The sequence below is a fragment of the Haliaeetus leucocephalus genome, unplaced genomic scaffold (assembly GCF_000737465.1).
Source record: "Haliaeetus leucocephalus isolate CR32 unplaced genomic scaffold, Haliaeetus_leucocephalus-4.0 Scaffold752, whole genome shotgun sequence".
Lineage (NCBI taxonomy): Eukaryota > Metazoa > Chordata > Aves > Accipitriformes > Accipitridae > Haliaeetus > Haliaeetus leucocephalus.
The window spans coordinates 1,635,202-1,653,133 of record NW_010973188.1 but is presented as its reverse complement, the minus strand read 5'-3'; the positions used below and the strand labels follow the sequence as shown (position 1 = coordinate 1,653,133).

The following is a 17,932-nucleotide window of genomic DNA, read 5'->3' as shown; positions in this document are numbered from 1 at the left end:
TGACCCTTCAGTGCTGGTCAGGCCTGTGTTGAGCTTCCCTGGCCAGCCTTGTAGAAATCACTCTGATCCTCTGGCTAACAGGGCTAACAACCATGGCCGGGCAGACACCTTTGCCTGCAGTGAGCAATGGCCAGGAGAAAACTCCCTTCTTTTGCACTGGGTGGAGGCTCTGCTGTTGCCAGTTTAGCCCGTAAAGGATACATATAGTAAAAGTGGAAAAAGCTCCTTGTTTCTCACCCCCACCAAACATCCAGCTTCCTGGAGTCTTCCCTTACAGCACAGGTAGAGAGGACCTTGTTCTAGCAGCTGGTCTCATTGATATATCATCCCCTGTGACAGATTGCTAGAGACAAAAAGAGACACAGCTCAATGTGCTGTCAGCTGCAGTGACTGATGTTGTGTCCCATCTTCAGGCAGCAGAGAGCACAGCTGAGGCAGGATCCTGCCCTCTTCGCTCCCAAACGCCTGTGGCAAAGTTTCTGCTCTACCTCCAGGTCCTGCACAGCAATCTCGTTAAGCTTCAAGCACAGCTTGTCCATCAAATGCTATTGATCAGCCAGCTCTCCTTCCACCAGCACGTGGCTGCCACTCAATCACACCGCACATTCCAAACGTCTCCTCCTCTTGCAGCCTAAAAAAGCAGTGTCACCTCTCCCCTTTCTTGCTTTCCCTAGCTTTGCATCATGATGGCTGTTGGAACTGCCTGCCAAGCACACCTCCCATTGACACACTGGCTTCTTTCTGCATCCTTTTCCACCTCCCTCAGGCTGAGTTCTGCACAGCATCACATACGCCACTAGCACAACTGAAGGCAACTGACTTGAGAGCACAAATGTAATCTGCCTATTCTCACTGCCTGAACAAAAGTTGAAATAAAAAAAAAAAAAAAGAGCATCAGTGGGGCAGATGGGAGAGTTAGAGCTGAAAAACACACCTTTTCCCACTACAGAGGATGGCTCAGCAGGTAGGTGGAATTGCATTGATTTGACGTTGTCCTATATGACAGCAGCCTGTGATCAGACATCAAACTGGCAGCCAAGGGAGGCAAAAAAGAAGACAGGACTAAAGAAGCTTTCCATCAGATGTGACTTACAAGCCATCCTACAACAGAATGTCTGCTTTGAGATTCAGTCCTAGGCAAACACTAAGGCCAAGTCACTGCAGTCCCTAGTCCTAACACCAATGAGACAGGACCAGTGCAGCCTCTATCAAGTGAAGTGATGAACAGTAAAGGGATGTGCCATTTCTCACACCCCACAAGTGTTGTGATCCATGCGGCATCTTGCATGCAGCCAGGGCCACCATCTGCTGCATTATGGGAAGTCACACTTCCTTCCTCACTGCAGCCGGCTGGGACTGCGATGCTCTAGCAATGGAGGAAGAAAGGAAAAGGGACTTGCACATCCTTGTTCCATGTGCCCTGTCTGTGCCCCACACTAGGACATCAGACTAGCCTGTCCAGTTAAGCAGCCTTTCAGCAGGAGGATTTCTCAGTGGATGTGGCACCACAAGCCCTTTCCCTTTTTCCAGGTAACACCAGGCCAGTGCCCCACAGGTCACATTTTATCCAGAGCAGGATGGGGCCCTCCCTACTTTACAAGCCACAACTCCATCCTTTAAGCTTTTCATCTTGTAGTATGAAAAGGACTTAGGAGGACAGCTCTGACTACTTTTTAGCTAAGCTATCCTAAAACCTCACTGTATCACCTTTTCAGCTTCTGCAGCATTCCTCAGCTGAAAACCCCACCACAGCACTAGTCAGGGAATGCACGTGATGGGGCCACTGGGGGCATGGTGCCCCAGAGAGCCTCGGGATGAAGGCTATGGACCCAGGCCTGTCGGCCTTGGTGATGGCAGCATTGCCCAGACAGCATGTAATCCCCTGGAGCCAGCAATTTCAATGTTACCCCCTTTGTAAAGTGAGTTCGGCCATCCCTGCCTGCCTTGCACAGAGCTTCCTTCTTTCGTAGCCCTCAGTGTCCTGCCGGCCCCAAGGTGCAGCCCTCAGGCAACCCCCGGAGGTGCCAGCTGCTCAGTTTACTAAGAAGTTTTGCCTGAAGCCACGGTTGCAGCTACGGAAGAAAAGAGCTTTTGTTGATCTCCCAGAGCACAGGACTGGGCTGCTGCAAGGGCCACCATGCACTTGAGTACATTGCCTTTCTGCATTCATAGCCTTTCCTAACCTGGGACCCAGTAAACAAAGAGGTTTATAATATCTAGAGGCAGAGAAAGCAATACTGCATGTGTCTATCTTGGTTTTTTACTCTTCTCCAGGCTCTGGCTGCTGCTGAAGGTGGGAGGAGACAAGCTTTTGGCCTGGATGTTCTCACTCCTGATGAGTACAGGGCTGGATAGATTAGCTTGCCATGGAAGTTTTTTCTACCCTGGCTGCCCAAACTAGCTGTTTATTTTATCACAGGGTTGCTTGCAAGCACTTCAGGACATGGTTTAATGGGCATGGTTGATGGTTGGACTCAATGATCTTAAAGGTCTTTTCCAATCTAAATGACTCTATGATTGGAAGATGCATCCAATGTCACTAGGCTGGTTCCTCATGGGCCAAGGGCCACACATATGGGTTCACCAAGACATGGTGGTACATGAATGGGGGAAGCACAGTGGTGCGAGTTAACAGGATTCTCAGCTAAACATTTATGTAAAAGACTATGGGCTGGTGCACTACTTGCTCATCCTCCCTTTGGAGTAATACCATCCCTGCTTAGTGTGTGAAGAGAGCAAGAGATGCCCTGCCTGGGTCCGTGTGCCCTCGGAGGGGCATCCGGCTCTGTGCACTAATGAAGCCAAAGACAGACAGCAGTTGACAGGTGCTACTGAAGTGGGCTCGGAGGAGAGCAAAGGAACAACTCAGAGGCAGAAATGAAGTGATACAGATCCGCAGCCCGTGGGCCTCTGCATAAAACCTCTCCTGCTGCGTTGCGATGGCCATCAGCGCAGTTAACCTTCCACTCTAATCACAATCATTAAATTCCTGCTAACACCCCTGTCCCATGTCTGTCCAAACAGCTCTGTTATCTGTCACCTCCCCACACGGTGAGCCCGGCTCCCCACTGCCGCAGCTCTCATTAATGCTGCTCTGTCTGGCTGATGAGGCAAGTGGCAGCCGGCTCCAGAGCCCAGATGAGTTTTGTAGACAGCAGGGGATGTTTATCCAACATGGAGGGGATGAAAGTACAAACAAAGAGAGATCATACAATTACTCAGGCATTGCACAGGGCCAGTCTCATTAAAGACAGTCTCCCTGACAGGAATTAATCTGAAGTGACAACCTAGTGAGCTAATTTAGCAAATGGGTCTGGGGCTTGGCCTGGTGCAAATTTCAGGGGTCTGTCTGGCAGGTAGAGCTGAGCCTGCTCTGAGGAAAGGAAAGGCAGGAATGTGTTAAGCTGGACCCATTCTGGCCTGAGCCTGTGTATCAGAAGGTACAGAGGAGACGGCAGCCTCAGGTCTCCTTGAGGGGCACAACGAAGATTAAACTTCCCTACTGCAGCAATACCTTCTCCTTCCTCTTTCTCTTGCAGCCTCAGGTCACAGATGGGTTCCAGCTCATTAAGTGCACAGTAATTCTGCCACTATCCTCTGTAACCATAACCACCAGCCCAACTCAGATCTTTCCTCCAGGATGCAACCTGCTTACAATATTAGACGGCTTTTCATTTCTCTTTAATGTTAGAGTAGAGCTCTGGGAGGGGATAAAATACACAGACAGAAACAAGCAACTTAAAAGGCTTTTTATTTTTTAAGCAAAGATCTGGTTTGGGGAGGCTGCTTTGAATCCCCAAGCAATGAAAAACATTTTCAGTTGGAGCGCAGTGCCTCAGTGCCTTTCTATGCTACAAGAACACATGGAAGAAAAAAAGCTGACCAAACAAATAGCTCAAAAGCCTCATGGCATCTGCCCACAATCAAACCACCTAAGACTGTGAACTCACAAAGTTCACTGGCTAAGGTGAAGTAAGGTGGTCAGCATTTGGATCAGTTGCCTTGGAGCAAGAAAGGAAAAACGTCCCAAGCCTTCAGGACAGATGTCTGTGAGGCCCCTGCCATTCCTCCGTGGGGTTGTTTTCCCCTCTGAATTGCCACTCAACACAATGCCACTGCCTAAGCCCACCTGAACGATGCACTCTGGGAAATAACAGCCTATTTGCAGAGACATACAACAGAGGCTTTACAAGAAGCTTGCTCCACATTTCTATCGTACGTGCTTTGCCTGGGTCAGTGGCTCCAAGCTGTCAGGCTGTTTATTTGGTTTTAATCGAAAGTTAATTCTTATTCTACTGGAACTGGTACATCTGCTGCGCCGCTCAGCCTGCTCTGCAGTGTCAGGAACAATCCGTTCCTGTGGAAATGCACCTGCCTGTCTTGCTGGGAGCCCTCATGCATTGCTTACGAAACAAAATTCCCCCAGACTGCTTGCAATCCCCCCCAGGAATGCCCAACCAGCCCTCGGAAGCTGTTGAACAGGAAGAGTTGGAGGAGCCACAGCACCAGCCAATTAATAAGCAGCACTTTCACCCAGCCCCATTTTCAGCAGCTGCAGCAAGCAAATTTAATTCAAGGGTTCCCAGGTGCCTTGCAAAGCATCCTGCTACTTGGGGATCTTCACATTACATATCCAAGAGCTCTTCAAGCAAACCAGGGAGATTGAAATGAAAACCAGCAAACCATTTTACAACCAGTGGGCATCCCGGCTGGTTGCCCTTTGGATTCCAGCTCAGCAATAGTTAACCCTCCCTGCAGAGAGCCCCTCACCACCTCAAGACGGCAGGCTGCTGCTGCCACATTCATTCATCCTTAAGATGCTGAAAAGCACCTGCCATGACCACTGAGGCTGGGGAGCTCCCAGGGCTGGAGGAGAAGGTGGGCTGGCTGGCTGGGTAAGCTTTCATCAGCTTGATGTTTGCAACGAATCAGTCGAGGCCTGTTTTATCTGAGGAGAATATTCCACTTCAATCCTAGCTCTCTAGGAGGATTTTTGTGCCATCAGAGCTAGTGCCTGGAAGCCAGTGTATCCAGTGAGGAGAGTGCACAGGCAAACAGCAGCTCCTCATTCAGGCATACAAATCCCCTTTCTTAAGAGCTCTCCAGTCAGCAATACTTTTAAGCTTTTGAGCTTTTCACAGTTATATTCAGTAATGTCACTACGTTCTCTGGTCCAGTGATGGAACAACAGGATACAAAGCTTAGCCCAGGTGCCCCAGCATGGAGGAGAAGGTGTGACAAAGCAGCAAAGCCTGGGTAAGATGGAAGAGGGTGATGGCACAAGGGAAAGAGTGAAAGATCAGGAGGTGTCACAAGGCTGCTTGGAGCCCAAGTGAGACATCACAGGGAAAACACCAGGAAGGCGGGACAGGAACACAGAGGCATCTCTGAGAAATGTCAGGTTGGAGACAAGATGGGATGTGATCCTCTGGGACAAGGAAATGAAAAGGGCTCAGTGAAACCTCAGTACGGCACATGGAGGCAGAGACCTCACCGAGGAGGAGGCAATATCATGAAAGTCTTTTCCAGAGTGTTTCTTGCTTGTGCTTGACAGAAGTGGGAAAAAATCTCCCCTGCTTCCTCCTCTCTCCCTTATTCAGACCCAGGCCACCACGATGGCACCTGTAGCCATTTCTAAGAGCCTGCCCATACATGAGACCAGACTACAGCAGGGCCACAGTATAACACTCCTCTAAAACACACCACTCAATAGTCACAACTATGTGGTGATGCTGCAAAAGAAACACTAACAGTAGTAACTGATGGGGTATGAACAAAACTGGGGTGGTTAAATTTGCTTGGGCACTCAGCTTCCTTCCTGTCATAACTTAAAGCAGAAATGTGATTTTCCCTTTTCTTGATCCCTTTCAGTAGGAGCTTGATGAGGAACAGATCCAGGATTACTTCTAGGTACTGTGCAAAAGGAAAAAAAACCTCAACATCACTGGAGAAGGATAAAAATCACAAATTAGTTCATTGAGTTGCAGTGCTGATAATAGCGAAACTTGGCTAAGAGGGAAGGGGTACTATGACAAACTGCCTTCATTATTAGAGGCTCCCCTGTGTCTTGTATTATTATTAAGCGCTGACAACATGCTCCACATGGTTTGAGTAACAAACAAAGGCTGTCCCACCCCAGAGAGCTCGCAATCAAACGAGACATAAAACTGGAGCCTACTGTGCAGAACTAGAGGAAAGAGACACTTGGATCTTTTTAATTATTTTGTTTTCTATCTACAGTAATCTAACTTTTCCTTTCAAAATGCATTTGCTTCCAAGCTACCACTGAATGGCAATAACTACCAATTTTAAGTGTCCCCGTTTTTAAAAACTGTTGAACGCAGGCACTTTGCTGAGTGTGGATGAAAGTACCTGGCAATCCTGCTAGGTTAATGTGCTCTTTAAAAACATGACTCTTTTCCCTAACCTTCTCCAACCAGTATCTCTTCAGACTTCCCTCAGTTCTCCCTCCCCCTCCCCCCAGGTATGATTTCTCTTCAGACTCAGAAACCTTGAAACCTACTTCTCTTCCTCTGCAGAGTTTATATAGTCCAAATAGCTTCATTACTGTGACAGTATGAAAGCCCTTCTGCAACACAAACAGCCAATGACTTCTTCCTGCAGTTCCTGCCTGGAGAGCTCTTCAGCTTATTCCCTTTATTTCATACAAGTGAGGAGGACGGAATTCCACTCACTTGAGTCTTTGGCCTATAAAATCTACAATACTTACTAATGACTGTGGGGTTTTGTTCACATTAAAACCCCGAGCATGGACAGTCTGACGGGAGGCAGCAGGGCTTTGAAAGCCCTTGATCATACCCAACACCAGACGTAAAAACCAATGCTGAGCTGTGCACTTGGCCTGTCTCTTCCATCCGGTGGGGAAAGTGCAAGACCATCAGGATGTGGCAACTTCATCACCTTCAGCTCTTAATCAGCAAGGAGACGTTGATGTAACTGCCTCCTGAGAGGTCCTCTTTCCCAGGACACGCACTGAGGCTCCAGAAGAGGAGACCTTACCTGACGGACTTCCAGGCGATACTTCAGGATGGGATCCACAGCATCGGGCTCCTTCTGTGTCCACTGCAAGACGTAAGAGTAATTCTTGGATTGCTTCTGGCTCAAGGTGGGGTTGGGAGTGTCATAGTAAAACTCTGGGCTGTAAGCTTTTGCTGGAGGGGAAAAAAAAAAAAAAGAGGGAGGAAAGTAAAAGAGTGGGACCAAGGGGAACATAAATTACAAAGAGATGTGGTGAGAGTGGAACAGCTCCGTTCACCCAGCTCATTCACTTGCCTTTGACATGATGGACACCCTTACTATTGTAGCTAGTGTTGCACTGACATATCATCATTTTCTGTGAACCACTACTGCTTTCGCAGCCTAAACTACTGGGAGGGTTAGCAGCCCTGCAACACCAATGGGGCATGGACACTGGAGAAGGTGGGAACAACTTCAGTTCTCCAGCTGGAACCAGTGCTAATCTTTTCTCTCTTGCTTTAAGGTAACAGCTTTAAACTGGCATTTCTCCTGTTTCATCTGCTGCTTTACAGAGTCTCCTGCTAACAAACCCTGAGAAAGATCATTTGGCCAGTAGGTCATAGGAAAAGTGTTATTTATCACACAGGGACCATGGCATTAAAAAGAAGACCTTGCTCCTTCTGCATCTCCCCTGCCTTGGCATCACAGTGCTCCAGCCTCTTTGTAAAACGACACTCAACTCGGCAGCAAAGGGGATCCTGACCTCAGCTTGGGTAAAAACAGCAGGAGCTTTTGCAGGGGCAGATATGTCTTTTCTAAACCAACATCTCCCCTTAAGAACAGAGGGCAGCAGGAGGAAGGGAAACACAGGAGAAATGATGTACCAGAGAGAAACTGGATAGTTCAAAGAAGAAGGGATTTCCCATCATTTCCCCAGCTGCTGCTGTCCTGAACCACTACCAAACAGGATTTGAAGGCTACAGGATTTGAAGGCTACTGCCATGCAGCCCAGAGGCTGGTAGACTAACGCACCAGGCCCAGAAGCAACTCAAAGTCTTACCCACAATTGGTTTTACCCTATTTGAAACTACCTTCGTGTGATATGCACTTCAATTTTTGGCAGGTCCTGTCCTGGGCCAGGCAGGAGTTGGACCTGAACCAAAACTCTCCTTTCTGGCTTCAGGTCCAATCTGGACCTGCACAGACCAGAACGATGCCTGGGCAGCAAGGGATGCTGGAGAGCAGAACAGGCATAAACACCATCTCCTCAGGAAGTCTGCTGCACCTTTCCACTTGAATCACACACCCTGCCATTCTGTGTGGTTATAATTAAGCTTGAAAGGATTCAATGTTTATTTTTTATGAACTGATGGATAATATTGATGTTTATTTCCAAGTCCTTTTTTTCATATTATTTTTATTGACTTGAATTTTTGCACAAGCAAGAAGTTCAGAGCCACCTCAGAGACTAATTGCTGCTTATTCAACTTGTATTGACTGTGGAAGTCAAGCTTCATAATAGATTCCAAAATAAAATCAGAACTGATGATAATCGTCACCTTGCACGATATTAATTCCTTATTAATTGACTCCAAGATGGAAACAGAAGCTAAAAAAAACCCTCTTCTAGTAGAAATGCAGCACATCAGGATACTTCTGGAACTTCCTTTCTGGAAACTTCTACCATTGCTAGAAAGTTTTGTCTTTTGTTTACAGCTGATGGGAAGAGCTGAAGGTTATTCACTCCATCTTTCAGGGCTTTTCTGTGCTTGTGGCTAGTGGGAGTGCAGGTGGTGACCAGTATGGGCTGCCCTGATAACTTGCTCAAGGGGAGTGCGTTGGATGTCTTGCTATCCTTCCAAAACATCTCAGAAAGCTAATCTCTCCTCCATAGAAGAAACTAATCCCATCCTGGGCAGATTTATGTACTCCGTTTCCAGTGCATCTGAACACCTCACAGTCACAAATGAGTCACTGCCTCCCTGTCAGATAGGAAGGTTTATGGTCCTACTTTCACAGAGAAGAAACAGAAAAAAAAAAGAGACTGTGTCATTCCCCTCACTCACACAGGAAGGCCATGGCTGATAGGAATTCAAACTCCAGTGGTCCTGAGCCCAAGCGCAGCAGTCTAGCCACTGGATTATTTTCCAGGTCGCTCTACAGGCTCAGAAGGTCTAACTGATTTGTAACTGTCCAGGACACAGGCAGGGATGTCCAGAGCTGAAAAGCCACCATCAGATATCAATGCCTTGGAAGCAGGAAAATAAATGCTTGCTGCTTTCCTGATGAGTGCTTTCTAGGGATGAATGTTGCTTTCTGCTGAGGGGATTTTATCCTGTGGGGCACAGCATGGCACACCAGGTGGCAATATGTATTTGTTACTACATCCAGCAAGAAATTCAGATCCTGGGAGCATTCCCAAGCTCGCTAGGGACAGTTTGCTGTGGTGGAACATAGCGAGATACGGTTTGCCATCACTTACTTAGTGACATGAGAGTTGCAAGCATATGAAGAAAGGATAGAGAGGGCCAAAGCTCTCAAGCAAGATCCACTGCCAGACAAATTCCAGGAAATCTCAAGGGGCGAGAGCAAGGTCCTGAAATGGGGCCCAAACAGTAGAAGTGGTTTAGGCTTCCCCATTTCTGAGAGCATCTCAAGAGTTATAGCATACCTGAGCTTTTCCAAACCCTGGGAAATACCTGCTTCAAAATCAGGCCTCTCTGGATGTTATTTATTCTAATTTGTTCAGCCCTGACTCAAAAAGTATTATAAATTGGCCCTGGACTGAAAACCCAGTATTTTGGCTGAATTTACTGCTTATTAAGGCAACTTCATCGGAGAGCTTTTCTAGAAACTGGTGCCCAAGTCAATTCTGGGGTCATGGGAAAAGCAGATTTAATGATCAGCTGGAGAGGCTGGGTCAGATGTATGGTTTTAGATGCTATAACTCTGCCATCCCTCTTTGCAGTTGCAGGTGCTGGAGAGAAGTCCTGTTACAGTGCCTGCTGGATTCACAGAAAACCGTGAGGAGCAAATCCACTGAGTACTAGTACCCATTCTCAGTTCATGTTTGTCCTAACATTGCATCATGAGACACAGACAGGAGACATAGGGAAGACACAGGAATACATAATACAGTTTTTGTTTGTTTGTTTGTTTTTAAAGGGGAAATTAGATGGTTTGGAGCCTGTTGCGGGGATGTAGAGAACCTTTCACTCCCCGTTGCTCAATACCTACCTATGATACATGTTGTCCAAGCTTGAAAGTGGATGGCAGCCTTGAGTTTAAGTCCTGTATCTTTCAGGCAAGTGGTCAAACACTGCTAAAATGTACCATGGCTGGCAATAACGGCCCCAGGTCCATCCCAGACTTGAAGGACTGCCTGAATGGAGGCAGATCTCCCTGTTGGCTTATGGAAAGTCATCCCTTCTGAACACAGCACCATGCACAGAGGAGGCAGCAGAGGTTGCCTGTACTGGCACCGGTTTATGGAGAGGAAGTTTCCCACCTCCATGACCCCATCCAACAGCTCATTCCAGTGTGCACTCTGCAACTTACCAGACACCTGGAAGAGGCAGGTGGAGACCCCCACGTCGTTGGAAATGCTGCACTCGTAGCTACCGCTGGTCTCCCGGCTGATGCTGTCCACCTTCAGCTCCGAGTAGTCCTGCTGCTCTGACAGGGGCTGCGCTAGAAGGGTCCCATTGAAGCGCCAGACGGAGGTGGCCACCTTCATAGGGCTGCCCTTCAGCATGGTGCAGCGCAGGGTGACACTGCGCCCCACGCCCTGGCGCACGTCCTGGAAAGCCGGCTCCACCATGGGGGGGACTGGAGACCGAACAGAGCGACAGACGGGGATGCCATCAGGGAACAGCCATCTCACTCAGCACGGTCACCCCGGTGGTGCTGCTGAGGAGACAGGCACCTATGACTTCCAAGAGGATATTTATTTTCTAGTGGGAGTGAGGCTTCATCAAACCAAAAGCAGCAATAGTTGTCTGACATCCCCTTCTGACTGGGCTGGGGCCACCTCCCACATCCCTCCCATTTATTAGGTAGGAGTAGCCTTTAGCAAGTCCTCATCCCACAGTGAGACAGTGCTTGGAGGAGCTACCGAGCCCTGCTCTTTCATCTGAGAAGCGCAACTCCAGCAGCTGAGCGCCACAGCTTGGATTCAATCCTCAGATCCTAATCAGAATAACCGTAGTCCTCATACCTAGCATAAACTGCATTCCCAGAGCAGGCAGGTATGTTCTCAAGCAGTTACATTCATGTTCTTCTGGTCAACATCCAACAGGGTGATCAGGGACACCCTGTTCAGATGGAGGGATAGGCACTGGCTGTCCCCACAGAGCACAGACCTGAAGGGGTGTTAGAGGGCTTCTCCCGAATACATCAATACAACACATCAGGGACTGGCTACAGGGACTCCGGTCCTATTTTCATCTCTGGCAACAAGTCCCCAATGCTGGCAGGTGAGTCACGTCTCTCCATGTCAGCTTCTCTGCCAGTAGTGTGAGAATGGTGGCCACCTCCTTAGCAAAGGGAGGCTACTAAGTCTTGCTCTTCAGCACTTGTAAAAATTTACAGGAACCTCATGAATTGGGCACGGTTGAGGCAGAGCAAGGAGAAAGTTTGGATTGGTATTGCTTGAGTTACCCCTTATTTAATGCAATGGCAGAGGACTTCAGTCTCCACAGCCATCTGATGGACATGTTTCACTTGCAATAAACACTTAATTAAAACACTACAGCATGGGAATAACCAGAAGCTTTCCCTCTAAAATGAGAAAAGCTTCCTGAACACAAAACAGCTGTTAGCTTGAATATGAATGAGGGAGAACAGATTTATAGCAGCTCCAGCACAATCACAGCTCACCTTCTCCAGGTTCAAAGCACCTGCTCTTCCACAGCTTCTATGCACTACAGATCTACAAAGCACCTGCTTCCGCTAAAGGTCCACAGAGCTGCCAAGCACAGCCAAAAACCTGCAACACGCAGTATCTGCAGCGCCACAGACACAGTTCCACTAGGAACCACAGGTCACACACCATCCCTGCTGCTGTGAACACAGCCATGCCTGGGGGCCTTCAGCACACCAGTCTCTCCCCTCTCATAGCCTGACCCCAGCAAGACCTACCTACAGCTCTGTAACACTGGCAACATCTCCATCTCCACCACAGATGAAGGCGGTGCATGCACCACACCATAGCTCTGCATGCACAGCGCCCCCTCTCCCAGGGACACAGATGCATCAGTGGGTACACAGCGTACAAGCATCCCCTCCACCTAGCAGCCCTTGTTTGACAGTGGCTGATTGTTTTCTAGGTACCCATTCTCAACGCAGCTTCTGGGCCCTTTGCTGCACTTACGTGAATTAAAAGCAGCCCTTGACTGAGCTCACATTGCCGTGCTGAGTGGCATGGTCAGCTCGTTACAGATGGCTTTGCTAGCAATGTGTCTCTGCGGGTGCTCCAAGTGCTGACTTGCCTTTGGCTCACACGTCTCCCACCTCATAGTGAGAATAATGTGAGAAGTTGTTTGATTAGACCTAGTGCCATGAATGTGTCATCTCCATTCCTAGCTGCTATCCCATTTCTTGGGTCACATCTGCTCCTTAATTGAAGCTGGTGGGGTCTCACATTATAATCAAAGCCAGCTGGTGATGTAGGGAAAAAAAAAAAAGATTAAAAGGGAAAAGAAGGCTTAAAAAAAGAAAATGGCACAGCAGCTCCAGATATACTCAAAGCAATCTATCTCACAAGGAGAGAGAGGGGTGGGAGAGCAGCTTCCCTCACTGCACCAAGCAGCGCCTGTGTATGGAGCTTGGACAGAGGAAGAGAAAAGGTCTGAAATTCGACAAAGTGTCCCCTGCAAGGACACACACTGCAAGGAAAGTGCCCCTCTGGGCCTCACTGAGGGAGTGTCTGGGGCTGGTAAAGGGTCACAGAGGACCAAGGCTGGGACACTCCAGATGCTTCCTTAGGTCACAGGAACAGCAGGGCAGCCAAGGATGCAGAAGATATTTAATCTTCTTCAGCTGGGAAATGGGATTTACTTGATTTGCACTGGGACAAGTTCTGGGCCTATGTTATCACCTTGTGAAGGGAATGTCTGAAAGTGCCTATACAGTAAAAATTGATTACATTTTCTCCTCTTGTCTCTGGCACTACGAAACACCCAATGAGCATTAACTCTTCGGGTAGTCCTGGAGCCCCTGGGTTTTCTGGAGAAAGAGCTGAAGCAGGTCATCCCATCACTGCAAAGGATGCAGTACTACACCAAGGGGTTGCTATTCCTGAAGGCTGCCAGTGAATATCAAAGCAAAGAAAGGTCAACAGCAGTTACAGGGCAAGACATCAGCTCTGGCCTCCAATGCCTACTGGGGAGCCCACACTTCTTCAAGTAGGTTATACACAAAGGGGAGACCCACCACCAAGGCAGGGATTCAGTCTGCAAATCCTAGCAGATAACAACACAGATTTTTCTCATCCCTGGCTTAAATGCCAAAAAAAGCTTGTTTAAATGAGCCAGTACTCTGACTCCCCAGAACTGGGAACTAACAACTCCAGTACACCTGAGATGGTGACTGTCTCGGAGCAGAAACCTCCAACATGACTCCTGCACAGATACCTTTAGGGAGTTGCAGAAAATTGTAATGATTTTCCAGGTGCCTCTAATACCCACAAGGAAGCAGCACCCCTGCTGGCTATAAGGGAGCAGTATCTGGCTATTTTGGCTCACTAGGCTGCCATGGTGCTCTTTGGGGAGCTCGGGTATCAACCCCAGTTTTTAGCCCAGTTCCAAAGGTGGGTCCTTGTCCAGAGGCTCTTCAAATGCCTTTCTATATCTCCCCTGAACTCCACTGCATGCAGCTGAAGTGCTCTTTTAAGCAGCAGCCACATTGCAGGCAGCAGGTTGCTACATTTCAAGAAGGAGGTAAAAAAACCTCTCTGCATATACAGGGCTTTGGGATCCCCTGGTAAAAAACCACAGCAAATAAACATAGACAATTACTGTTTTCTCTCAGTACGCAGCTTAAGTCCAGAAGAGCTAGCTGGCAGGAGGAGTGGCAAAAGGGGTGAAGAGGGCAGCGTGTTACCGTTCTAGGCAATGCTGAAGGAACGAGGGTCCTCCAGCAATCTTGTTAAGATGTGGCTGCTGTGAAACACAAGGCAGGGCAGCCTGCCTTTGCAGCAGAATTAGCTTGTTAGGAGCAAATCAAATCAGCCAAACACAGGCAACCTACTCCATCGTGCCAGGCACCCTAAAGCAAAACTGGGCTGTAGGCAGCTCCCTTGCTGTGAGCCAGAGCAGATGCTCTGCACTGGAGGGTTGCTAAGCTAGCACGGTGTTCACAATGATGAAGGGCAAGAGTGAGAGAAACAAAACAGAGAAACGTCAAGCGTCAAGGGGTGTTGCTTTGTGCCCCAATAACCTCTTATTTTCTTGGTTTCACTGGAAATAACCAGGACTGAAATGCTCGTCCTGTTAGATGAGCGAGAAGCGCACTGGCTGTTGAGCTGTGGACAAGTCTGTAAGTATTTGTTTTAAGTCTGTTTTTATTTTAGCCTTGAGGAAGGGAGGAGTGTTATTCCTTACAAGACCCAAAGTGCTTGCAGGAGAGACCACAGTCTCCTTGCACTGTTACTGTGCTGCCCTACTTGGGCACAGCTCAAGAAGGGGTACTCAGCAATCCCTGCAATGCTGTCTGATTGCTGCAAGTTCCCATCAAATTCAGATGCCTCCAGAAGGCAGAGATGCTTCTTTCACCAATGATGAAGTTAGAGCATCCCAGGATGGCAGTGATGCACTATGGAAAGTTTTTCACTTGTGGTGTAAATAGTGGGAAAAAAAAAAATTAAGTGAAAACATCTTTTTTTTTAACTTTAAAAAATGGGGATGTTGCCATGAGGCTGCTCAGTCTCATATGGATGAAAGGCAAAGAAAGGCTCATATTGGAGGGGACTGATGCACAGATATCGGTGACAAGCTTAAACACAAATCAGCATCTGCAGAACAGGAGAACACTGAGTGAACAGACCTTGCATTAAGAGCTCAGGCAAAAATTGAAAAGGTCGAAAAACCTTGACACCACAGATACGACACTACTATGCAAGACACATGCAGAGTCTGCTTTCGCACTGTAGCTTGTGGACTGTGAATAGCATATCCTAGGCAATTCCCAAATGCTGGCTCATTTTGAAACGGCTGTCAGAGCTGACAAGCTCACTCATAACCCACTTTCTGACTCACAGGCAGCCCTTTCCACCCTGTAGCCACCCTGACCAGCGGCTGACAACAGCCATCTCCGTAGGTGGTCAGCTGCCCGCATTGTACCGCTGGTCTATGGAGCTGCCACAGGCTGCTGCACTCTCATTTTTCTACAGGGATCTACTTCCCACAACACTTCCTCTGCTGCAAAGAGCACCATGGCACAGCAATGTCCAGGCAGAAAAAGAGAGGCACAAGCAGAAATACTGCCTGCCTGGTTTCACATGAACTGGCAGCATCACACAGACACAGCGCAGGAGTCCTGTATCCTGACCCACACTTCAGTCCTTAGCCCAGGCTTCCTCTCCTGTGCAAAACACCCGCTACTCTACCCTCCAGAGTCAGGCATCATTTACATTTTTATTTAAATCTAGGAAGTGCAACATGTAACACAAGTGATGAAAATAGCAAGCCTTGCTAGATTAGAAAGCAGCTTTATTTTCAGCAGCTCTTATCCCGGCTCTGCTGAATGACTCCCTCCAAGCTTAGCCACACAATCACAGCACGAGTGGGACTCCTGCTTGTAGTCTTCACCTTACCCATGTGTGAGAGCTAATTGACCACTCGCTGGATTAACACTGCAAAGGACACACAGATAACCTGGTATGAAAGACTGCACTTCGTGGTTAGTTACTATTAATTAGCTGTGTTTTGTTATCCAAAGTGGCTAACAACACCAGGCAGTAATTTCTCTCTCTGGAAAGCAAATCAGCACAGGGTCTTATTAGGGCCTTAGGAGACCTATATGGCCCCATCCAGCGTCCATTTAAATTCTGATAGGTACCCTTCTGTAGTCATACTGGGTGCAGTCTTCCCTAATCTTCTCCAGACAACCAAACCAATCCCCGCAAAGGGTGCCTTATCCAGCCCCAGTCCCATAACCTGGGGTAATAAAGATGTCACAGGCATCAAAGATACTGCACCTCTGCTTTCACAGCAGGTAGAAGGCTCCATGGTTTCAGCTCCAGGAGAGACCAGAGCTCTCTACCCGAGCAAGCGGGAAGCTCTTTTATTGTCACAAGGCTGGGAAATTACTGCTGAGCAATTCTGTTCCCTGCAACAGCACCCACATTAGGCACCAGCAGTTTTCCACATGGAGATAAATATCCAACTTATATTTACAAGCCCAGTCTCATCTACCTGTTTCTGAGAGATGATATAATGGAGTAGTTAGAAGAGGGGAGGTGGAGGAAGGTTTGCTCAACCTATTTCAGCTAAAAGCCAGAATCTCTTTCTTTCATATTCTACGGCTTTTGCCTTTGCACTTTAGTCTCCCCACATATAAGGAGATAAAATGTGCATTTTTTTGCAAAGTGCTTGAAAGCCAAGTTGCAAGTATTGTTATTTCAAATAAAACAAATTTGTTTGAGTGCATCTTCTGCTAGACAAGTAGGTGCAGGGACCGAAGAAGCAGGGCTCAGAGCAGAGAAGGCTTAGTTCCATGCTAGTTGACTGCTTTTAAAAGAAGGGCAAATGAAATGTATTCACTACCAGCTTTTCTGCTTTTCTCCCCTCTGAACTTTCCAAGCCAATTAGCTCAACCAGTCCTCACCTTGTTTTAATATAGGGATTTACTAAAGGATTTCTTCTTCTGCATGACGAGCTGTGCTGATTAATACATGAGACCCCTAGCTCACTTTACAGAGTGCTTTGAAGAAAGTCCATCTTAGGTGGGAATTTCCAGACCTTCTACCTCACAGATATGCCTCCTCAAAAAAGATCTGTCCCACACATGCTGGAACTCCACTCAGACTCACTGCCCAATTAATTCATGCTAACAAGACACTACAAAGACAAGTATTCTTCAGTGTAAAGCCACCTCATTCCCATGCCTCACTTACCTTCAAGTGCCTGGTTTCAAAACAGTATGCTCCCCTAATTGAAAAAGATAAGTGGGAAAAGATGGTGTATGTACAGAAGACACATGCACATTTGTTTGTGAAATGCATGCTGATAATCCTCCCCCTGCCCACATACCACCCAATTAGCAAAGTTATGCACAAAAGAAATAAAGAGGGTGAGAGAGTGGGCATCTCAGAGCTAATACCTTCAATTACTGCCAGACCAACGGTGTAACCCAAATCTAGATATTTATTTTTTTTGCCACAGACTAACATGAAAATACTGTCTCTAACTCACAGCCAATTTTGATAGTTATAGCACAGTGAAGCAGGATGACGGCTAAGGTGGATCTGGGATTCTCCTGCCCACCCACATACCCACAAGAAGGGATCCCTCCCTTGTGTAGCACTGTCAGACCACCAACTCTCCGCTCAGGTTCTGCCTCTGTCTTCTAGAAGATAACAAGATGTCAGCTCATACCCATGCATCTGCTATTACATGCTTCTGTTTAACAAATTGGGCTGGCAGTGACAGGCCGCTCCCAATAGCATATAAATAGTTTAGATCCAAACATTCACTAAGAGTCAGCCAATGATACTCTTTCCCAAAAGCATCCCATATGCATTAACTTTTGGCCAAGTACCAGTTATCTTACTACTCAATAATTCATAGGTGAGCTACTCAGCTGGGTAGTTCTGGGAATAAAGCAACTCATTGCCAGTGCAAACTAAGATTAAAGAAAAAAAAACAAACCAAAAACCCAAAAAATGAACCAAATAAGATTCTTCTTCCGAAACAGAGAATCCAGATCTTTTCTCTTACTTCAGAGTTTATTACTT

At 47.5% G+C, this 17,932-nt stretch overlaps 1 protein-coding gene across 1 annotated transcript in view; it reads right to left on the bottom strand.

The window, feature by feature from the left end:
- The window catches only part of MDGA1 (MAM domain containing glycosylphosphatidylinositol anchor 1), a 142,022-nt gene that overhangs the window by 39,297 nt on the left and 84,793 nt on the right, over positions 1-17,932 (bottom strand). The window contains exons 9-10 of the mRNA XM_010581138.1: positions 10,537-10,806; positions 7,021-7,172 (exon numbers count right to left, since the gene is read on the bottom strand). Of these exons, the coding sequence (XP_010579440.1) occupies positions 7,021-7,172; positions 10,537-10,806 (422 nt within the window). The remainder of the gene's footprint in view (positions 1-7,020; positions 7,173-10,536; positions 10,807-17,932) is intronic.